This window comes from Notothenia rossii (assembly GCF_949606895.1).
Source record: "Notothenia rossii genome assembly, chromosome: 10".
Lineage (NCBI taxonomy): Eukaryota > Metazoa > Chordata > Actinopteri > Perciformes > Nototheniidae > Notothenia > Notothenia rossii.
In genome coordinates, this window is record NC_136908.1 from 8,931,902 (window position 1) to 8,956,856 (window position 24,955).

The following is a 24,955-nucleotide window of genomic DNA, read 5'->3' on the forward strand; positions in this document are numbered from 1 at the left end:
ATTTGTAAATAAGTAGATCATTAGTTTATATATCATTTACAAGTCAGTCATATTTTTTGTTTATCAATTTGACACGGCTTTCGTTTTTAAAAATTGTATAATAATTCTCATGTTTCATTTCAATATTATAATTTGTTTGTATTATTGTTTTACACATTCGGGGGAAAAAATCAAATCAATGTGATCTCAAACTACATCTGCATACCACAATATAATTTGACAACAAACATTCAACACAGAAAACAAGACAAACATTTGCTTTTTATTTCAATTTATTTATCTTTAAAGAACCAATACGAATTGGGGATGTTTTCAAAATGGGTACAATGATAAAAAACTGACCATTTCATTCTTCTCCACCTTGTCTTTCAGATTGAATCTTAGGCTCTGTGTGTGTGTTTAAATATGCATATTTTTAGGGAAGTCCTATTGTAGCCCCGTAGAACTCATGAGAGCAGGAAAAGTACCTGTTGTTGAGTTTTTTCCTGTTAAACTGACGGTATGAAGTGTATGTGTATGCGGCAGGGTTTGGTGGGCTTATCTGAGGTGGACTGATTATTGCACTCCAACAAGATTTAAAAAAAAAAAGAAAAGATGATGAAATAAAAGACATGGCTCTCAAAGGATAAAAAACAACAACATAACTATTGGATAACAAAGTGTCCTTGCCCCTGCCAAACTCATAACTGCCACACATATCATATCTCGTGAATAAATATTGCAGACATATTCAAACTGAGTGAACCCCTAAAACTGAAAGTGACGTTAAGCAAGTGAAGGGAAAAAAGAAAACATTACTGCATTTTCTGGTGAACCTTTGAGTTTTTGTGCAAATAAAAATAACACCCCAATACCAAAATATGGACAGTCACAATGTGTTCAAAGTTTAAAAATGTATTTTTAAAAAGGTACATTATTCTGGCCTAAAATATCAATAATTATGTGGAAATAAAATTCATTAAACATTTCACCTTGTTTTTTTTGCAAAAATAAAAATTCACAAAATGGAAAATGCTATTTCATGGTTACAACTGAAACAAAAAAATAAAAAAATAAAAAACAGGATGGACTCAAGTTGAAAAATCGTGGCCCGTGGTTGAACAGTGTAACCGGGAGGCGGGCCTTTCTGTGTGCTTTGACCTTCCATTCATTGGTTCGGCTGGTGGATCCCCAGATCTGGTTTCATTCATTCCATCACTCGCTAGCTCTCTGATCATTTAGCCATGACTCAGTGTTAACAAATCATCACAATAATTACTGATAGCACTCTCTTCATTTTTTTTTTTTTATTAATCTCCCCGTGTTGGGAGATCCCCCACATGATGCGCATAAGAAAGATGCACCGACAGAGAGCCTACTGCACGCAGCAGTTGTGGCTGTTGGTATCCTTGAACCGCAGACGCATTTTGGGTCTGTATTTCTCGAGGTAAAGAAGCTGTTTGGAGTTGAAGGCTCCACGTCTCTTCCTGTGGAAAGCAGAGGGAAAAGGGGAGGAATGAGATTAGGATAATAATATCCACAGAAGAGAACACTATGGTTATTACTGTAATGATATGCATTATAATGAACGTGTTGCAAACAACTTTTATTTTTAGAATATATATTTTGTATAGAATATAGTTCCAAGTATTTTTCCATGTGTAGGCAAATATACTTTCTTTCTGACAGACACCACCACTGATATATTCTTAAAATGAGGGTTTGGTGACAGTGTACACACTCTGACATTCCCTTAGATTAAGAGTTACTTAAAGGTTAGCTGCATTTATAATAAAGACTGGAAACCGAAGCAAACGACTAGCTTTGCTCAGTCCAAAGGCAACACAATCCACCTGCCAGCCCGACTAACGCTCAATAATTAACATGTTATATGATGTTTGTTTAATCTGTACAAATAAAGTAGTAAAAAGATCAAATGGGGTCAATGTGCAATCATGCTGGGATGGGAGCAGTCACTTCCTGGACTCTCAGCCAGAGGGTTAATACTTTGGTTTAGTTTTTGTGTTGTAGTACCATTTCTAGAAAGATCACTTTTTTGTATTATTTAGTCTATAGACTGACAAATGTCAATATTCATAAACAGACCAAGAAACAAAAATGTATATCTGATTTAACGGTTTGATCAACTTAAAATCAGATTTGAGCAATAAACCAGATTGATTTTTTTTTTTTATTCAGACACTACCGACTGATTTAAGATTCAAACTTTATTAAAACCGTAAAGCCCAAAAGTAGAGGGGTGTACTTACTGCCTTATGAACTGCACAGCATCCTCATACTTCATCCCACTTTCAATGAGGGCTAAGGCCACCAAGACTGGAGCTCTGAGAGGTGAAGAAATCCAACGCACCCGTTCAAGGAGACAGCGAGAGAATCACAGAAAGAGAGAGGGAGAACAGAAGATTAAATGCCAAGGTCCACAGGGCTCCATAGTAATATGGTGGAGGGGCAGGGAGGGGTAGGGGGGGGGGGTTTAAACCTGGGAAAGAGGGCCTGGGAAATCAACAGGGGGTGCACAGGTTCAGTGTTGCCCTGCTGAGGCACGGTGCTCACACCCTGGGCCTCTCGCACACACAAGACTGTGATAAGTTACAGTAAAGACAACCTTCCTCTTTCTCACCAGATGAGAGAAAAAATAAATATAAAAAACGTTCTCGTCCACTTGGAGGGTCAAAACTCAGTGCTGACGGGGCATTTCCTTCAGAAGGCTTTTCTCACACAATTCACCAGGGGTGGTGTGTGAGAAGGGAACGAGAAGAAAAAACGGTGCGATAGTGTGGAACGAGGGATGAGAATATTGTTGAAAAAAGGGACAAAACAACAACAAGGCACGCTGCTGCAGCCTCCCACACTGAAAGCACCCAGACGACTGCAGTAAACACAGGACGGGGAAGAAGAGATGAACTCGGAAAATGCCTTGTCTGACCAACACCGGTAATTATAGAACCTCTGGAATGCCCCAGCGATGCAAAAATGCTGGAAGCCATTGAGGAACTTATTGACTTATTTTGCGCTTGCGGTCCGGAAAGACTCTTTCACACCAGTTCGCCCACGTCATGTGCTTCTGCCTTCTTTTGTGTTTTCACACTTGTGTTGTTATTCGCTATAACTTCTCGTCTGTAATTCACTGACACATTGGTCTGCGAGTATGATATCTGCACAGCCTCATGACCGACGGATGCAAATGTCATTTCCTTTTATTTGCAGGTCCACAGGCGACAGAATGTTATCATTTAGGATAGGTAACTTAAACACTTGATTGCCTATTTGCATATCGCTGACAGGAGCAGGAAGAGCGGTTAGTGTGCATTCATGACGAGACGGGAAAAACAGGGACAAGTGCAGCACGTCCAGTTTCACACCTAGCCAAGCCAGCAAAAGGGTGAAGAAGCAACAAGTGATAATAAAGATGGAGTTGAAACAAGGATAAGAATAAGCAGACGTGTGTATACTCTTGAAACCTTTGCCGATTAGTTATTTGGTTGTGTGTGTTAACTGACTCTTACAGAGCACCAAAAATAACCTCTGAAGTGTGGATGGTCACCACATTGATAATAGCTGTTCCACCTTAACTTAGCTGAAGCCATTGTTGTCACTAGCTTGTGGGAAAGACCCTTTTGACTTTTATCAGTAGGTTGTAAGCACAAAACAGGAAGTGGGCTCTTGGCCCTAAAAACTGTTTTTATCTGGCCCCATTCGACTGCCCGTAAAGAAGCAATAAATAAATACATCACACATACGGGCGCTGATCAAACTGACAACAACGCGACCACACACACACTTGTAAAAAAAAAAACACACTTGTTTGAGGCAACACTAACCAGGCAGAGTGTGATGCTGTTTGTTTTTACCGTACTTTTAAATGACCATCCGTTCGCTTTCATTTCCCGTTTTGAAGACCAGCACACCGCCTCATATGTCTTCCTGTAGTCTTTATTATAGCAGCTATCGGGTGGAATCAGAACATGTGTGCAAAGTAGAATCATAATAAAAAGATGTGCTGGTAAAATATGCCTGTAAAAAACGGCACATGATGTCATGATGGATCCGATTAGCTTCGGTTGCTATGCTATCTCACCTGAGAAACTTTAATAACGGCGTTGTGATGCCAAAAAGCGTCAATTCAGAATGAAACACATTCAGGGGGGATATGCATTAGTTGCTTGTGCTGACCGTGAGTTAAAAGTAGACTAAGCTCCGGTGGACGAGCAGCTCTGCAGCGCCTGGTAAATGCAGCTGAACCACATTAATAAACAATGAACAACTGCACTCTGGGAAAGAGTTTAACGTTGGAGGAGTCGTTCTATATTTTGATCTGGCTTCGTATGATTTACGGCCCGTCCACACACAGGCATGAAAAAAATCTTGAAAAATCTTGATGCTGGGCGTGTCTGAAAGCTCGGCGATTTTTTGAGAGCAACGCGACCAACAACCAATCACATGAATCTCCCGCCGCCGACATACAAAGCAATAGCAATGTTAAAACGAATAAACTGGATATAAAATCCCCAAACAGGCGAAAACCTACCAGTTTCACCCACTGTCTCTGCCACCTCCCTCCATGCCTGGTTCCTCCGGTTTGTATCCCGGTAAATAGTTCTGGTCGTAAAGAACCGAGTGATTTGCTACCGTAATTTCTCGTTTGGAATATGAGGAAATGAACTGCGGTCTGGCTCTCCCAGCTTGCACGCGGTTTGATTGGCTAGCGCTTGTACTGGCGGGATTTGCATAAACGGGATTTGATTGGCTGATGCCAGCTTCGAAAGCATCGGGAGCATCAAAAGTGGAACATTGCTCAACTTTTGATGCTCACGATGCTTGCAAAGCCATGCTCCGCTCCCCACAATGCAGTTCGGCGAAGATTACAAATCTTCTACGTCACCCCATTCAAGTGAATGGGCGAAGCTTTGAAAGATTTTTTTCATGCCTGCGTGTGGACGGGCCATTATAGCAACGTGAGCATTGAACCGACGCAGTCTGCCATTGGAGTTGTTGTTGACGTAAACGGTGACGTCACGACGTGTGGCAGTGGAAACACAACTGGGGCTAAAAATAAGAACCAGTTTGGATCCAGAACGGGAACTGGTTTGGTGGGAAAGGGGTAATAAGTAAGCAAAGTAATGCAGCTGTCCACTCACCGGCCCAGTCCTGCCACGCAGTGCACAGCGACGCAGCAGCCGGGCTCCTCTCTGAACTTGGTGTTGAGCAGCTTGAGCCAGTCGTCCACAATCTGGGTGGGCGGAGGAGCGCCATCATCAAAGGGCCAGTCCTATGGGAGCGAGAAGAAGACAGTAAGATAAATAGGATAAACATATAATAAGAAAGGCTGCTAGAAATGTGTGTGTGTGTGTGTCAATTCTTACAATGACCTGAATCCCCTCCTTCTCCACTGGAGTCTTATCGTAGGTGGCATCACAAACTCTCACCAGTGTGTTCACATCACAGTTCTTCAAGTCCTGGGATACATCAAAAAGAGAGGATGTTAAACACAGGACTAGCAAACAAACCGAACACCGAGAGTAGCACAGGTGTGTTCATACCTCGGTGAACTTGTTGAGTGTGGCATTGGTGGGGTTGTGAGTGATGAGGAACCTCATGGCCTCGTGGTTAATCTCGACTGCAGCGGGGCGGTTCATGTTGGCGAGACGGCTTTAAAAACAATTACAATAAAATACTCTTACAAAACGAAAGCGACTTTTGGCTCAGAAGTCAGCAAAGACTGCTAGGAGAATTGTGAATTCATAAAAAGGGCAGAATAAATAAAAATGACAACACGTGGTGGAGAATGGGTCACGAGGACAACAGGTGTTCAACTATGGGATGATGCACACAGAAAAGGGTAACAAAACGGATAGACTAGTCCACAGTACTCCGGGATGTGAAAAATGAATATATACAAAACCGGGAAAAAATGTAATGGAAAAAGAAAAAGATGGAGAGACTATCCAGGAGTCATCCAATCAGTTTACCCCATTCAGGAGAGCTGTTTGTGATTGGCTGTTCGAGGAGAAAGCAGAGGGCAAAGACTTGTCGTATTGGTTGGGGCAGGGCAGGGCAGTCGGGCCAAGGACTACGCGGTATCCCAGAGGGACTTTGGATTAGACAGCAGTTCCTAGTATGCTGGAAATCAGGGGGGTTTCTGGGTAGCGTAGTCCCTTGGGGGGCGGCCGATTCACTTCTCCACGGAGGTGAGGTGCTGTGCCTGGCAGAATTCCCCGCTCACACACGCCATATAGGTACGGCTCAAGTCGACACAGAAAACCTGCCAAAAGAAAACACAACGTTAAACACCTGAACTAAGAGCATCCATAACATTCACCTGTTTGCAGCTTACACATTATGCATCACTTGTATATAGACTCATATGGCACTACTTCTATTCTATTGACTTGCACTATTTTAGGAGTCTGGGAACTAAGATGTTCACTACACTGTAGCTATGTACGAATGACAATAAAAGCCTTGAATCCTTGAAGAAAAAAAAACATTATAGTGATGACATCAAACGCACCTGCTTGTGACAAGAATTGTTTGATTTTAATAACCAATGTGTTGTATTTTGGCAGCTGAATATGCAAAAATGAGTGAACAATATTCAACAAAACCATCGCTTCATCATCAATTCATGCTCCCCTAATTGGAAGACAGTGAAAAAAATATTCTGAAGTTTGTGATGATGCAGCATACATGGAGTTTACTTTACACAAGGGATGCTCCGATCGATCGGTCACCAATCGAGATCGGCCGATACTCGCTCTCTACCGATCGATCGGTGCTCTCTACACATGCCGATCGCGAGAGTGCAACGTGTGTGAAGCAGAAATCCTGCAGCTCCACCCGCTGAGCGGAGCGAAACACAGACTAAGAGTTAGACCTTACACACTTAGCTATTTGATCTACCTCTGGAACAAGCTAAACTGGTTATACATATATTTATTCTTCACTTTCGGGTCGCTCAGTACTGGATCATTGAGCTGCATGAGATACTGACAGGCTGTCAGAGGGGAGGGGGAGAGAAAGAGAGAAAGAGAGAGAGAGAGAGAGAGAGAGAGAGAGAGAGAGCTTCTGCTCATCTCTCCCCTGTTATTATCCAAAGTGAATGTAAACTTGAATAATGTACATAATTTGAACGTAATAATTAAGTTGATTGTTGTTTGTGGAAGCTCCAGTGAATGAGCCCCATTAACTGAGTTTTAAACATCACTTTAAATGGAAGATTTAAAGTGATGTTTAAATCTTCCATTTAGGCCCCGCCCACTCGGAATCGGCCGATACTGATTCCGGCGATCGGCCCCAACATTGGCGATCGGAGCATCCCTACTGTACACAAAACAGAAAATAGTTAACTCGCAATATAATTTAGAAATTATGCGATATAATTTTCTTAGCCTTACACCAACCTCGAGCTGGACAGTATATGAATATCCTGATATAAGGCCAGATATTGTTTCAGATTTTTGATATCTTAATATTGCACACGTTTTCTACACCGCCCAGCCCTAGCCACACCTTTCACAACATAAAACTGGTTTCACAATCCTTTGTGACATTTTATATTCATTCAGAAAAAAGAAAAATTGGTAGAAGAATGCTGCATCTTAAAATTAATCAGACATCTTAACATGTGATTGTAAAGTCCAGAAACTCAAGAAAATGCACCACCATGGTCTGTCCACCTTTTAGCCTTAGTTGTTCACCTTTGGATTACATCACCGCTTTCAATTTAACACCTGTCTGTCACCAAAATGGAAACTAATAATATGCTCAGTATGGAGTGCACACACACACACCCGTAGGGCGACTTACAGCACAGGTAATGTCTGGTTTGTAACAAGCCAGAGAGGGAGCAGTCAGTCAAACAAACTGTGCCAAGTCCTTGACAGTCTAAACCCAGCCGCCACAAACTGGCTGGAGCCGTCTCAGAGCAACAGGGGGGGAAAGGGGGGAAAGCAGAGTAGAGGGAAATTGGATGACGAGTGCATGCTATCAATGCACTGACTGCTCACACACACACACACACACACACACGTGGTGGGTGGGAAGCGGAGAGAAAGGGCTTGGACTTCAGCACCGTGTCACAGGCAGTAGTCACAAGGTGAGGATTGCAGGGTGGGCAAAGCTTCAAACAGGCCGAACTTTTCAGTCCCACGCTCTTTCTTTTCACCTTCTTGAGACAAGAATCTGCGTCTGATTTCCTCTTGCTTGCTCAGGGTGTTTAACCTAACTAAGAAAGTATATACCATATTGTATTGAGTCTATAACCCCACCTGCTTGATTTTCACTAGGTTTTTCTAAAAAGACCCGGTTAAGGACTAGCCATCGAATTGTTAGCAACCAAGGCCACTCTTCACCACTTTCTCTTACTCACACTCTACCCCACCTGAACTTTTGAAAGAACATCCATAACATTCATCTGGCTGCAACTTACTAATTATTTATCTAATATATCATATTCAAATCACTTGTATATAGACTCTTATTGCACTATTTTACAATTATTTTTGTATTTACTTGCACTATTTCTTCTGTTTGTATTGCACTGTTGGTGGAGCCTGTGAACTAAGATGTTCACCGACACTGTAGCTATGTACATATGATAAACAAAAGCCTTGAACCGATCATCAGTTAAATGCCAAGTACAGAGCCGCTGTCGTGTGGATGTATCAACCATAAATGTCTTTCTCCCCCCTCAGTCTTTTATACTTGGCAACACTCAGAAAACAGCCTTGATTTTTTCTTGCATGATGGCCAAGATCCAGCGTGACGTCTTAATTACCGAACACAATGTGGCATTACGGCATGCAGACAACTGAAGCTGGGAAAAAAGGGTAACCGGATGTTAAAAAGGCTTGTCTGCTTCTAATCCTCCAGAAAGGCGAGGGTGAACCTGAGCGTGGAAAGTGGAGTAGACAGTAAAGAGAGCCTGAAACATGGAAGGAAAAACTGAAGAGAAAGGAGCTAGCAGACACACCAAGGACACCACAATGACAGCTTATGCTAAAAGATGAAAAGCAGCTGGTTTGTGGACGGTTGCCCAGATGCACCAAGTGACTTCATACTAGGGCTGCTCAAGTCATCGTTTTTTTAAATCGCCATTACAATTATGGCTTGCAACGATTACGAAAACAACGTAATCGAAATAAAACGATAATTATTATATTATTATATTATTTTATGGGTTTTTCAGTTGAATTATACTTAAAGATCAGGTTAATCAACTGTTAAAAACATACTGTGTTCACATTTTTTTTCTTCAATAAATGCATGTTTTCAAAGTCAATGAATAATCGCAATTACATTTATTGACCCAAATATTCGAGAATATGATTTTTGCCATAATCAAGCAGCCCTACTTCATACTGCCTTTAAAATGCATTCAAAAGGAGCGTTACAATTTTTAAAGATCACACAGGTATAAACGGAGACATGAAAAAAGTCAACGCTACATTAACCATTTGTTAAGTTGCGTTATTTTTCAATCTAGTGTAGACTACTAAAAGCTTTGTCTAAGTGCTGAGTGAGCTTGTCAATAGAGAAGTGGATAAACTGCGGTAATACCAGGTCTGCGCTGCCTGGAACACACATGCAAATCACTCTGACATTTGCAAACTGGTTCTGCAGATACACACTGCACAGATGCGAAGAACAAAACAAACACACACTCTGTTTGTTGAAGAAAACACATGGGGTTTCACCACACAGGAAGCTATGTGCAGCGTATACAAATGCCGTACATGTTGTACACAGAGCCTCCTCCAGCTCAGTTAAACATGGATTGGAGATATGCAGTTTTACTTTAGATGAACAATCTAGAAAAAATAATGCAGTAATTTGTAGCTGCAACTGATATTTACATTTATTATGGACCAGTCTTCCCATATTATAAAGGTTAATCAGTGTGTCCTTATGTCCAAAAGTACTTTGAAGGATGCAGTTTCCTAAAGTAACTATGTTTTAGCCTGCCTTCTTTATTCACACACTAACGGTACGTCCACACAGCGGCTTTGGAAAAAGCTTGCCGGCGGGCGTGTCTGAAGCTCGACCAACAACCAATCACATGAATCTCCCGCCCCTGACACACAAGCAGCGGTTTGATTGGCTAGGGCTTGTACCGGCATATGATTTGATTGGCTGACGCTTCCACCGAAAGCTTCAGAATATTCAAAAGTTGAACATTGCTCAACTTTTGAATATTGAGATGCCTGGAAATCTCCGCTTTGCTTCCCACAATGCAGTTTGGCGAAAAGTGAGGCAAAGTGACGTTACCCCATTCAAAGTGAATGGGCAGAAGCGCTGGAAGATTTTTTAACGCTGCTGTGTGGACGTACCGTAACTATCATACTTAAATGATTCAGGGTTCCTGCAGGTTTCACCAACTCAAATGTAAGACCACTTTGAATAGAATTTAAGACCTATTTCACGGAAAGAAAGTATGAAGGAAAATTGCGATGAAAGAAGAAATACGCCCCATAATTACTTACAAAGTAAATGTATTCATGTTCAACATAAGAACGATGACTGAACATAACAGCACACAGAACTTTGTTAGACAAAAAGTGTGTGTGTGTGTGTGTGTAAAAATCTAAGACCTTATAAATCATATTTAAGACCTTTCTTATTTTTTTGATCATATTTAAGACTTTTTAAGGCCTTAAATTCTGATTATCAAATGTAAGACTTTTTAAGACCCCGCGGGAACCCCGTGATTAACAAAAGGGTCATATTTCATCCAAACTAATGATTTCTTCTCTACAGTCATTGTATTGATTGCCTTGGCAAAGCTACAAATCGCCTTCAGTGACCCAGGAGAAAGAACAGAAGGAGAGAGATGGGAAGTGTGAGAGAGCAGGAAGAGTACTTGCTGATAAGGGCTGCGATATCTTAGGACAGAAAAGGACACAAAAACTTAAAAACAGGTGATACAGTCTCTAAAGACTGGGAATCAGGGCATGGGTATCATGCAAGCGCTAACTCATCACTTTTGGGTGATTCAACAGACTTTTCTAGCAGAGCATTAAACCTGTCAGGTTTTTAAAAATGAATGATGTAACACCTGTTTAAATGTTACGTGATTTGAAAATATAGGGCAAGTGCTCCTTATCGTTGTCAGACAGTAGCAGATTATATGACTTAATATTTTCAATGGACAGCTCATAATATCGGCCATAGATAGGAAGACTGTGGGCATTGTAAAGTTATTGCAGCTAAAGTGCATGGAGTCAACTGCTACAGTGGGAGTCCTAATTGAAAGCCTTCCACATTGTTAAGGATTTCACTGCCATGGGACTCTATAATTGTAGAGCGAAGGCAGCTCTTCTCGACACCCGATAGCCGTCAGTTGGCCAATCCTCATCATTTGCGCACCACTACAGCTTTAAACATACACTATGTACCAGTGGCGAACCGTGTCTATCACAACTGGACCTTCTGTAGACACACACAAACCCTCCGCCGCCTGATTGGTTGCTTTTTTTTTTTCTAACACAAAACCACTGAAATGCGTAGGGCATGGTCCGAGAAGGACAAACAAATCAACGCAACACTGTAATATTACAGATCAACAACACAGATACGATTCTCATTTATTCATTTTACATACATTTTTATTTATATAATTAAATCGATTTTTTGTTTGTTTTATCTGAGTGTTCTAGGGTATTCTCTGAATACCTTGAAGGCCCTGGCGGTTCGCCACTGCTATGTACACAGTGGAGATAGTCACAAGCTGGCTGGGGCAATACATTTGCCACAAGGGCGAGGGGGTCATTCTAAAATTAGCAAGGAAAACACACAAGTAAATGAGCCCAAATGTCTGGATGGGATATGCAGACTGGTGGTAAAACATACTTTTACACAAAATGTGGAATGTCTGAGTCTAAGTTCTTACCCCTTTCTGAGAGCTGTTAGTATGACATGCAGCCCTGTGTGTTGCTCTGAGGTTGTGCCCAAGTCTCACCGCTGTTTTGACTGGAGGCAGACCGGAGATGACCAGACTGTACTGCCTTGAAGCAGCTGGAGGGCTTCTCCGCTGTGTGGGAGCGGCATGGACGGCACGAGAAAGATAAAAGCTCCGACACTCTTGGCCCACATACCCACCTGCTTGCTACACTCATTGCACCCACTTCTCCTTTCTGACAACTTTGTAGAAGAGTATAAACACAAATGCATAACAACAAGGTGAAAGGGAAGTAGTGAGTTCTCTTTTCAAATGTCCAAATAAAGCCTTATGATGTGTAACTCGCAGGAGTGGGAAACTATTGACAGCCACAATCAAACCAACAGTCAATCAGCGGGAATAAAAAAACGAGGCCAAATGTTACATGTTTTCATTCCTGTGGCCTCTTTGAATACCGTAAAAAAGATACGCTTGGAAATGTCAAGGAGGTAATAGTTACATAAGGAAAGCTGGTAAGATGTGAAGAAAAATTATCAAGATGACACAACAATGGATACGCCAAATTAAAGAAGTGGTTATGAAAAGCAAATGAAAAAAGTGAAGTTTTGAGCTTGGCAGGGAATATGGCAGAGATAAAACAGAGGATCACACCTTCCCAGTGGTCCAGCTGGTTCATTTCAGTGACGTCAATTAAGTTGATAGAATATTCTTGAATTGGAGCCGTTTTTCAGCCCAACTTTGAGCTCATACGAACCGCGCAAAGTAGAGATAAAGAGAGCACTCATTCATCCCAAATGAGTGCTGGGAAATGAAGTGAACAAGCAACAGCTGGCAGACGTCAATGACAGTGAAAAGCTAAACAGAGGACAAATGTATTCGGAAAAGCTCGACTGACAGACATATTTGTGACTTTAAGGGTGTTTTTCACAGTTATTTTTCTGGACATAGCGTTTTTTTTGCAGAAGTTTTATTCGGTGAAGTGTGAAAGTTGGTGTCAAACTTGAGTGTGTGTCAGAAAAGCCATAACTTGTCCACTTCAAAATGGTCCCTACATAGGGATGGGTATCGTTAAGGTTTTAACGATACTACTACTTTTATCGATACCGCTTATCGATACGGTCTTTTAACTGTACTTTTGTGGGTTCTATGAGAAGAAAACAAGGTGAACTAACTAACATTGCTTTTTATTTAAATTAAATACATAATATTTCACATCAAAATAAAAATTTTTTTTTTAACAAATCGTATTAAATAATCTGATGACAGAATTTTAAACAGAATAGCTGAAAATTTAACAAAATAAATAACTTGGTTACCTCTAATCATTAACCCATGTTTGTATAATTGAGTTAACTCTGTGTGTTGCTGCTAGCATACATAACACCTGACGTGGAAACGTTACTCGCGGATGGGGCTACAGAGCTACTAGAAAGACAGTCGAACCCGGTGCATTCCTCCGTCTGGATGTGGTGCACTTTTGCTAAATGTTTCGACAAATTGCTCGTGTTACCGCCCTTACATGCTAAACTCTTATTGCACTTTTGGCAACGAGCATTGTCCACATCGAGACGGGTAAAGTTTACCCACACCTCGGAGCGCGTTCTCTCCGTCATCTCCGCCGTGTGCGTGTGCGTGTGTGTTGCATGTAGCAGCTGCGTGTGTGTAAACTGCTCCCTCGCACACAGACGGGGAGAGAGACCTCTCGCCGTGATTGGAAAGATCGAAAATACTAATCATAATAACATAATCGACGCATTTTGCATATTGGAAACGGAGTTGGCGACACTAAAAACTGCAATGTAATGTTTGTGTAGCAATAATATATATGATATATTTTTTACATGTCTCCATTACCGATAAAAAGACCGATAACGTCGGAGCTTAACGGTACCACGCTCTTTAATAATTCAGCCCCGGGGCCCGTTGAGTACCGGGGCTCGATACCCGTCCCTACACCTACAGCTAGCTCCTCATCTTCAAAGTCAAGGACGACCGCTGCACACACAAGCTCATTAGTATGCTTGGTTGAAAATGTCATACTATAGTCGTTCGACCTACAATACACCAATGCTTTAGGAAATCAGTCTTCTGTTGCAATGATCACGAAATTGAGATTACCTCGGTGCGATGCAATGCCTTAAAACTGCATAACATCTCGGAAACGACTCTTTACATGGAATTGCATTATCAAAACCGCTGTCGCAGTTACCAAATGTGACAAGCCAGACGCAGGAAGTGGTGTGAGACCGCTACAACCTCTAAGAGTTCATGTTTCTTTCCTTTTTCACCCAGTATGCAACAAGGTCACGCTAATCATCTGATCTGGGCTATGCGCTTCATGTCTGCCACTTTTTTCTGTTGAAACCGTTTCAACTTTGGGTTAAACGCCAATTACGACAAAGCCAAACTGTACAAGTCCTGTATACCCTGTCCCTTTTGATTATCAGGGACAGGGTATGCATCAACGATATGTTTAGTTGGTCCTTTAAGGTTTCCATCCATCAGAGACGCATCATGCATACCTGGCAACATCACTGCTTCTGTGTTTTGCATTTAACAACAAACAAGTGTTTAGCTTAATATATTATAAGCACAGGGAAAATCCTTCCCCGAAACAAAAAAAATATTTATGCAATGTCACATACAAAGGCAGGACTCGTTCCCCTTTTGCATGTCAACTGACACTAAGTAACAGTATTTAACCTTTAGACGTTCACATGTTTGACGTAGTTTGAAAGAGAGTCAACCTTCAGTTATAGCTCCCAAACAAATGTTGCTTTAAAGTTCTTGGGCCTTAAAAGAGTGAAAATGATCTTAATGTAACATTGTACGCCCTTAGTGCATCACAGAAATCAGAGAATTAACTTCATGCTCAAAGAGGACGAGAGTGTGCTATGGACTCTCGGGACACAGTCCAAGACTGAAGGGGCCCGTTAATGCGGAGTATGGTGACAGGTCAACACACCATTCAGCAAACAGTACACACATAAAAGGAAACAGTGTGCGCCACCCTCCCTGGGCATCAGCCATGTTTCGAAAACACAATCCTTTTTACTGAGCCTTACCAGTTTATCTAGTGTAACAAGCAAGAATGAAATCTCCAGGCATGCTGGGACAGGAAGGCACTGAGAGATAGAAGCTATGATCGAAACTCCCAAAACAGATCCGAAACTTTTGCTGTGTCTCCTATGAGCAGAACACACCCGGGGTTTGCAAACAGGAGCGTCAAGCTGAAAGTGATATTCAAGTCGGTAGATTATGTGTGGCCTCATGCTTTGTTGACTGAATTCTGATAACATGACCGCCCATTGCTTTCTGAGAATGTAACGGAGTGGAAGTCCTTTCTAAGAACAGCACCCTTACTTCACCTGCCATGAGGGTAGGGTAGGGAAGGGTTCGTGATGTGACCAAAACAACAACAACAACAGACTCCAGGATGCCATTTATACACAGAGAGCTGGATCTTTGTGAACAGAGACTGGAGTCAGCAGGGTTGAGTTTCCTCTTTTTAACATTTAACAGAACGTTGTTTTTAACATTTAACAGAACGTTGTATTCACATGAGGTTTGAGAATATGGGCTTTCTGTCTTACAAAGCTTGAAAATGGCATGACCCAAACTGCTTGGTTCCTGGATCCTAGATATTGATTTCAATATTCGATCGCATATAAACTCAATTATGGTAAGTCATACTATCTTGGCTAAGTTGTACTTGAAATAATTTCAGATTTCTCCAAATAAATATATATCCAAATAGTTTTTTTCCAGCTGCTGACTCCCAAAAATTCCCAGAAACTGCTCTATAACTTAAATCGCACTATGCTATTGAAATTGATAAAATGTTACCATGTCATCGAGAAAATGACCCGTCTCTTCCTAGGTTTAAGGAAAATCCTCCATTAAATTGCTTAATGAATTCATTTGAAAGTCAAATTCAGTAACTTCATCTCCAGGTTTAAATATCTTGTGCAGCGACTCTTAAATTTGTGCAGTATCACACGGCAGCATTATCACATGAATAGAGTAACAAAAAACAGCACAGCAAAGATCTGTGAATATGAGTAATAATAAAAAGGCACCTTGTCCTTTGGACCGAGTTGCCTAATCAGAGATGTATAATGGGGACATGAATCACAACTAGTCATGTCTGTGTTTACCTGTCTAAGACAGCCTGACTCAGGGTTGTGGTTGTCTCGGTTTAAAATATAATAAAACGTGTGTCTTTCCCAGCTGGATTACCACAGACCCCTGAGATGTACAGGCTCCCCACTTTGGGAAGGAAATAGATTCAAAAGAAAACCACAGGACAAGATGTCTCATAGGCAGGGGTGTCCAAACTACTGCCCGGGGGCCAAATGCGGCCCGCAGGCCATTTAGAAACGGCCCTCAGCTAATAAAAAATGTATAATAAAATATGGCCCACAAATGAAACTTGTGCTTTTCTTATATTGTATTTCTTAAATATATATGTAAACATATATTACACAGTAGTATTCATGTGTTAATCAGCTAGGGGTGCATACCGGATCCCGGTATTACCGAAATACCAGTTACTGGCGGCTACGGTATACCGTACCGAAATCAGATCCGGTTTTCGATACTTTTTCGAATATATATAAATAAAGTTAGGCGTTATCTCCTTAAACTCACGCCCAAACCGCCAGCCAATAAGATTGCGCGTCTTGCAACGGCTTCGGTGATTGGCTTGATGGCCAAGCAACCCCCTTCACCTTCCTCCCGAACGTCTGAGCCTTTCGGTTAGCTTTCGTTTTTTCATTCGCTCAATGTCGGCACGAAAATCTAAAGTGTGGCTGCATATGACAGCCAGTCTGAATGGTGGGGTATGTAACCACTGCAGGGCATCCAACCTCTCAAAACATTTGCTACTGTCACATAAAATCAGAGTACAGGAATGTACAGTGTTCAAGCCTGTGTTGTCAAACGTGTTTTTCATTGTTTGCTCAGTACTAAAAGGTTGAAGTCCCACAATTCATTTGACATGTTAACTATATCAAAGTGCTTCAAATATTCCCTTATGCAACATAAAAGATATGGTTATGTATCGGTATCATTCAGTGGTATCGGTATCGTAAAAAAGTCAACGATATGCGTCCCTATAATCAGCCCACTTTAAAAATAAATTCAGCCAATTCATTTAGAAAACATTTTCTAACATATCTTAGTTGATAAAAAAAAAAAAAAGCCCAATGACTTATTTACAGAACAAACTTGAAATAGACCCTTCATATTTCATCTTATTATAATCACTGAGGCTTCCGTTTTAAGGAATGAGCTGCCAACAAGATAAATGAAACCCTATAGAGAGATGCGATGTAGGCTGTTTTTTTCTTACAGCATATTCATGTATCAAGCCTAATTTACCTACATTACCTACCTACTTACCTTACGAGGCAATATACCGCTACAAGTGGCCCAGCCCTTCGTATATTTTTCTGTATGTGGCCCTCGGTGAAAAAGGTTTGGACACCTCTGCTCTAAGGAGAAAGAAAGCAAATGTCCTTCCAAAGTAAAAAAAGGTGATAAGGGAGTCACAAACCGAAAAGGGTACAAAGATCTTGCGTGGTTATCAAAATGAAACCGAAAGGGCAACATTTCTTTAAAATCTTTATTAAGACTTTCCATTTAAACTCGCTTATAAAGAAAAAAAACACCCCTCCTGTTGTAAGTGGGTGGACTGTGTTGATCAAGCCTAGAAATAGGTTGGGGGTCCAGACACTTTGTGAATACCGCACCCTCCAACCAAACAGACCTCAAAGCCGCCTACAAGTCGGATTCTTCAAGCCACGGCACAACTCTTAAAAAAGGGTTTAAAGATTCACACGCTTTGTTAAAAAAAATTGGCAAATGTCTGTAGAGAGGGCATGCGAGGAAAGAAGCATCAGAAGTTAACGGTACTGACAAAAGGCTTAGCACCAGTGTGCTCTCTGACAGAAAAGGAATGCTGGATGAGACTTTATATAAGAATACTGCTGTAGGGCAAAATTGGTGGTGTGCTTCCGATGTTTACTAGTTCCATTTTGTTACACAAAATTTTCAAAACGGGAGCCTTATTTAGAAAGACACAACAATTAAAGCCAACTTCTTAACATAAAAAGTAAAAACGGTTGAAAATAGCGTAAAAGCTATGATATAACATGATGCCCTGACGAGGATAGCTTGAACCCTGAGGTACTGATGCAAAGCTTTTAGGTTGACAGGCTTAAATATTGATATGCTTTTAGGCTTACAGGCAGTTTAAATGATAGATCGCTTGCCTGAGAATGACTCGTGATTATTTCGGTCTGTAAAACAAACAATTAAAAAGACAGTCCACTTGTTTTCATGTTACGTATCATACGTTGACAGTGGCCTTTCATTTCCGAGAAACCATGTGGTAAGACACTGATCAGTGAAGACAATGCTTTGCAGGCAACACAAGTCAATACTTTCGCAGTAATATATTGCAGTTTCGAGCAACAGCGTTTTAAAAAGAATTCAAAAAACAAACATATATACAAAGTGTCCTTTTAAGGCTACATACTGGCTCAAAGGAACAGACAATAATGCATGTGTCATGGCATGGGGAAGAGCTCAACTGTTGTTGCTATTCTTTTTTTTAACACTTCTGCAACATTTAGATTAGTCTAAAAACATGCCATCTGCATATAACACAAAGACCTGTTCTGCGGTTTGTCAGAGCAGACAGAAAAAACATTTCTTCAATACAGAAACTGTGAAGTCCTTCTTGTTTATATCCACTTATCTCTAACTGTAATCTTCATCTGTATTAGCTTGGTATATAATGTTGATGCAAATAGGTGTGCGCCTTAGGTACATTTGCTTTGTCATTTAATGCTTCCGACGCTGAATCAAGCCGTATATATTATTAACCATTCGTGATCCATATTTCTATCAAATTGAGAAAAATCTAAATGATACGTGTAAAAAGATTATGATGGCAGTTGCCCATCCAAGTGTTGTTATCATTTGTGGTTGACAAGCATCCTCATTATGCCCCGTATTCAGCACAACAGGTTGTATCTCTCTGCTCCCGGAGGACAGGAGCTAATCTTCCCGCAGAGTGCTTGTTGCTCACGCTGCGTGTGTCCGTGTAAACGTGCTGGGGAGAATATGTATCCTCCTTATTACCATGGACAGACGAACACACCCGTGCGCACGTACTCACGCATGGCAAAGCCCACTTATCACAGTGCTTTGTAGCCTCTGAGTGAGCACAGATAAACATTGTGACGATCAAAGGCCTCTGATAGCGCTTAGGGGGGAGGCAAAGACTGAAAGGACTGAAAGAGACCTGCGCTCAATACCTTGGAAATGGGAATGACTAGAGGAAAACATAACCAAACAAAAGCTTGCTCTGTTGTTGTTGAAGCTTAGTAGCACTTGTAATCACACTTCTCAACAGATTAAACACCTGACTGATAGACTGATGACACAAGGCAACTATTTAAAGAGACAGGAGACAAACTTACCAACTGTGATATACCGCTGAATGGGATTTCATGCAATGCCTAAATAATTAATCTAGCATAAAACTATCTGTGTACATTCAGGATTACTTGAGACATTGCTGGTTAGAGCCCTAAATGATTGAAACGTTAACCTGTGTCAGTCCAGTGGTTTGAATATTTACCTAATGTTATAATGGATCACTAAAGCTTGGTTAAAAACTCATCCGTTCAGAACATGATGTTGCAATAAAGTTTAAAGTAAGTCAGCCGACAGGGGGAAGTTGTCCATTATTTTGTATTTAATGAGATACTATCATTCTATAGAAATGTGTACAAAGAAATATTGATTGTATTCTTTGAAGCTGCAACCACCCAAAGAAAGGATAGTTACCTTGAGTTTTCCCTTACATTCAAATTCTTATCTTGCATATAGGTTTAGTGACATTATTCAGCCATCTATAAGCTCCTTTGTTACATTATACGCTAGTCACAATCGACTCCAGATAAAAACATCTCCGTGTCTGGGGAGAAAGATTTGTCACAGCAGTGATACACACCTCCACCTGTTAGCCAACAACACACTAAAGCATGAATAGTGAGTACTAAAGCTGGCAGAAGAAATTAGCAGGTGTAGCAAAGATCTGCACAACAATAATACAGATGATTCAATGTGAATACAAGGCGTGTCCTCCCAGTTAAATAACTAACGGACACTTTCTGGGGAGATAAACCAGTTATATAGAGACTAAAGGTATGTGTGTGTCTGGATTGTGACTTCGTCTTGTTATTTAGATGTCAGAAATATATACCAGAGTCAATGTGGGACACAATGATGACTGAAATAACAGTAATTAGTCACAACTAATCATAGTGATTTTCTAATCTAAAATAGAAATAAGTTTGATTACAGGAGGCCTGGCACTCAACAGAGAAGAGAAAGTCTGCTCACATTTTCCCCGAGAGGGGCAGAGTCCCACTGTGGCATCCATTCTTCTGACATTTGGAAACGAAGTTGGCCCTGTGACAGCGGCATCGAGGGATGCCTGTTGCCATACCAACGATTATCTCAGCAGTAGCAACAAGTGCTCCTGGTGGGAATTGTGGTGTCCCTTATGAAGAAATCAGAGAAGAGCAATGGTGCTCTCTTTAAATATTCACAGAGCAAAGATGGAGAAGCAGTAGGGGGGTGCGGCCCATAAGCACTGATCTCGAACCTTATCAACATATCAAGTCCAACTTCCTTACCCTGTGATCTTACAATCAGCTTTAAGTAAAACATATTTTTTCCTGCGATTATATCCACAATTAATTAGTTTGAAGTCGTGTTGTGAGAGGTAGTCAACGATTTATAAGCTGCTTAAAGAAATGGAGAAAAAGCCATGCTCCAGTGACAAGCATAACAGTGCCTATGCAATAGAAAAAACACAGTAAGCTTGTTTAGGTGTAATAACCAAGCATTCTCTAGACTACAGTTGCTTCAAACCTAGAACCCTTTCTAGATCAAGGTGAGCAACAACATACAAACAACAGCTCTAATAACAATAACAACATGCTTTACAATAGCATGTTTTGGCATTGACAGTGTTTTCCCCTGCTATCAGCAGCTGTAACTAGACATGGACACTGTAAACACAAATAACAAAGGAGGATCCTATTCCTACCTGTTGCTATAGCTTCAAAACGCAGCCTTGCACAGCAGCATCTAGAAGTCAGAGGTGTCAGTCTGTCAGGCACTGCTATAGAGCCACTGCCTTTGCTTCATCACAGCGCTGTGGCAACAACAGTAAACGAACATCGTGCCGAGTGGGGCATGATTAACCAACACACAAGGTACCCATGGCTACTAATGCATAATTATATATGGCTTTTCACTAAACGGCTGGAAATGTGGAGAACAAAAGTATGGGCATCTAAACCTGGCTTTCCACTTTGGGATGATTTCAACACAACAAAGGTGCTCCGGAGCCAAGGATCTTAGCAGGCTAACACATAGTGAAACCGAAGCTTGTGTTCCTTCCTCAACACTACCAGACACCCATAACTCGATTTTAAAGTTGGCCAAATCTGTTAAGCCAGCCACTGTGGAGCGGGTCTCTTCAACCCTATCTTTCAACACTCACAGCCACCCTGTGGCTAGATGGGCCGACTGCCAGCAGGCCACAACATAGGTGCTCCTCTCCCCCAGTAACCTCCTCTGTAAATTGGTGTCATGTTACTGTACACTGGGCTCACCTTTCTCAGTTACAGTAACCAAGGCTGAGAACTTCTCCACTTGTCACATTGCCTTTCTTCATGCTGCCTGTAGACAACGCAACCACCAGTCTGTTGGTGTGAAAATGTCATGCAAGCACTCAGCTAGATTTAGAACCGATACAAGAGATTCAGTCTTTATGTACACCAAATGAGACAAGCAGAACACGGCTGGCAAAAGGAAGATATTTCTTCCTCAAAGCCCAACAATGATGCCGCAAAATGAAGGTTAGGATTGCCTTTGCACTTGCATAGTTTACAAATGTGCACAACAATGAGATAAAGGGAGTGTGACTTGAAGTGTGGTATCCCATGAATGTGCAGAGAGAAGCTAGCTATTTCTAGATTGGACTGTCAATTATCTTTACCATAAAGCAGGTCACAAGTATGAGTGACCTACTTCCACAATAAAATGTGAATAGAGAATAAAGACTTAGTGATACTGCATAAAAGTTGTAAAACCATTATTTTCATGAAGAATGTCTTTGTTAGTGTTGCAGTTATTGGAATTGAACACTTACGTAGTAATTATAACTATAATATAATACTTCTACCCTAATTGCTATGCCCTCAGTTTGTTTTGAAGAGTGATGGCATTGAACGGATCACATCTTCTATATTATCTGCAGGCAAATTGGGTCACCTTGCACTGACTCATAGGCAGGAATGTAATTAGCTTACCTGTTACACCAGTTACTCATTGACTCATCCACCCATGTTGTTAGGAGTGTTCAAAGCTATTCATTTGTATCAGCCACCCACTAGAATGTATTCCAGAGCAGAGACTGAAACCATAGGAAGGTCATAAATTGAAAACTGAGAGGCATGGGAATGTGCAGCGGCCTTTAGTGTCACAGCTGCTCTAGTCAACTTCCTCCCCAAGTGCATTTCCTCATTTCACTTCATCCAACAAAGCTAAATGGCGGGTTGCCTTAAAAAAACAAACAGACAAGGCTACATTAGATACTCACAAAACCTCAATGCTAGCTAGTAGCTATATTTTGTAATGGAAGGCTGGCGAATAATAACGGAGTAAAACCCGGCTAGTTAACAATAAAGAGAGCAGTTTGACAATACCCAAGACGCGATGAAATAGACCGGATATATCGATAACTTAATTGTGTTATTAATATGTAAGCCTGACATGTGGCTTCCATAATGAGTCAACCATGCTCTGGGTCAAGATCTGTCACAAAGGGCGGAAGGCAGTTAGCACAGCCGCCATCTATACCTCTGGCCAAGCTTCTCACTACTACCGACGTCTGTCGAGTCCACTACCAAACACCAAAAGAAGCACACAAAAAACACTGGAAATCACAACAGCTGGTTATATTTTACACATCTTTAAAAATGTGCTGCTGTCGTCAATGCCAAAATTGACGACAGACAAAATATCGTTAATGTTAAGCTGGATGTTTATGAGAAAAGCTACCTTTACTGATACCAATAGCTCATTGTGCTGCTATGGGTAACATTAGCCCTTATTTAATAAAATTGCGGACGACGGTCAGTGTAGACAACATGGCAAAATACATATCATGTGTCGTTTTTCAAGTGATAACCAAGTGGTACCACAATCATACTGCTAGTCAAATTTATGAAGATGTGTCTTATTGTTATTCTAGGAAATAGCCATAGCCTTGCTAGCATGCTAACGAAGCTATATGGGTTAGCATGTTAGCTCATCTCCGTCACTTTGCTTTTCCCAGCAGCGTTTGAGGAGAGAAGACAGAGATACGACTCGCTATTCTAGAGATAACATACTTGAGGACGGGAATAATAATGAAATGAATACACTTTGGCACAAAGTTTATCAGTGTAATGTTGCGTAGCCAATATTTTCAGCGGGCTAATGTGGCTACACTCCGTCTTATCATACATGTAACTTACTTTAGCTCCCTTGTGTTGTGTTGTGCTAATCATCTCAACAATATGTAGCCCAACTTCTACCCTCCTGCGGATCTGTGTAGCTGCGATCATATCAGAGACAAATTCAAACGGGTCAGTAATAGTTATTTAGGTTTATTAGGTACTTACAAAGAGCAGGTTGAACATTGAAATCGCGTGACTACCCCGGAGAAAGTGGAGGGAGTGTAGAAAAACGCTGCCAGGTCGCCTATTTGTTCCTCTTCAATGTGGCAGCTTGCTTGAATTCTCGTCGGAGGTCGGGAACTGTTGTTGGGGAGGAGCCTCCTCAGTCAGCCACACCTTCAGGGACCGTCGGAAATATTACGAGGAAGCCCAAGTAAATGGCAAGTCAACACGGTGTGAAAACAACTGGGAAATATGTTACTCTCTCTGGCGGTGGCACCAGAGTGTTTTTTAATATTAAAACCGCGGCCCTACATCGAGGTGCAGATGTGTGTGCACAAGTCATGTATTTATCTTTAAAAACAACAACAACAACAACAACGAACAAACACATTTTTTTGTCTTCTTCAGAGCTGTGTTTAAGATTGCTTTTCATGTTTAAAGAGTAGGACTAAACATACATGCTAGTACTGGAGAAGAGGTTTGGGTTATTTTGTGCTCTGAAGTGAAGCATAAAAGCTGCAATCATTTTTAAGTGGCCTACCTGCCAACGTGCATGACATTTGTTTGACAAGCAAGCTTTGCTTTACTGTTGTAACCCTGTATGTATACAGTCTATGGTTGTATCACAATATTAACTATATTACAGCAGCAGTTATTTATATTTACAAGAGCACCTATGAGCAAGTCAAGTCGCCAAGTCCTCAGGCTGGATGTACGAGTTCACCGGGTTCACTTGAATGCAGCATGGAGGCTCTGGCGTCAGAGCGACGTAAGAAGAATCCGGGTGCACCGTGACGACAGTTCCAGAAAATAGCTGAACATTAATACGCCTGCGATCATCACATGCTGTTTTGTGACATTAATTATATAACTAACGTGTGTATCCAATCACATATCAAGTTGTTCTACTGGCATTCTAAGAAACGCATGTGGTAGGACATCGGAGAGTCTTTGGACCTACATCAAGTTTGGTCTAAAGTAGCCTAATTCTACTTCTATTGACGTTTTTTGTCGAATTATGTCTGTATGTTTACAAAATTATATGCATGTTTGGACCATTTATTTTCAATGGATACCACTACAGTTTTACACACTGCTCCAAGTCACTCTTAGTTCAATGTCCCCTACTTTGTGTGCTTCTAAACACAGGGAACACCAAAACACAGTTTCATGTTATTCTCATTTTAAGAGGACTTTTGGTTATCAACAAATGAATGTCCATGCAGAGCAAATTACCAACACGCACTTCTTATCTGTGTGTGGTCTGAACTGACAAGGACAAGCTTATCAATGCAGCTCTGAGCTT

General features: G+C 41.1%; 1 protein-coding gene across 4 annotated transcripts; it reads right to left on the bottom strand.

Moving 5' to 3' along the window:
- Positions 1-254: 254 nt before the first annotated feature.
- On the bottom strand, positions 255-23,809 carry ptp4a2b (protein tyrosine phosphatase 4A2b). Of its 4 annotated transcripts, none has more exons than XM_079652726.1 (7): positions 23,653-23,809; positions 5,970-6,262; positions 5,541-5,649; positions 5,364-5,456; positions 5,139-5,269; positions 2,250-2,324; positions 255-1,466 (listed from the first exon to the last, which is right to left on the bottom strand). In XM_079652726.1, exons 2-7 carry the CDS (start codon positions 5,972-5,974, stop codon positions 1,355-1,357), a joined length of 525 nt encoding a protein of 174 aa, XP_079508852.1. In that variant the 5' UTR covers positions 5,975-6,262; positions 23,653-23,809; the 3' UTR covers positions 255-1,354. The 4 variants fall into 4 exon arrangements, with proteins under 4 accessions (XP_079508852.1, XP_079508855.1, XP_079508854.1 ...); XM_079652729.1 differs by lacking the exon at positions 23,653-23,809 and adding an exon at positions 22,297-22,407; XM_079652728.1 differs by lacking the exon at positions 23,653-23,809 and adding an exon at positions 17,300-17,405.
- Between the last annotated feature and the right edge of the window lie 1,146 nt (positions 23,810-24,955).

Excerpts from the sequence above, each read along its gene's own strand:
- ptp4a2b (XM_079652726.1), bottom strand. Across the intron at positions 5,270-5,363 it reads AGGAGGGGATTCAGGTCATT|GACTGGCCCTTTGATGATGG; the intron begins GTAAGAATTGAC and ends TCGCTCCCATAG. Across the intron at positions 1,467-2,249 it reads GCTGTGCAGTTCATAAGGCA|GAAGAGACGTGGAGCCTTCA; the intron begins GTAAGTACACCC and ends TGCTTTCCACAG.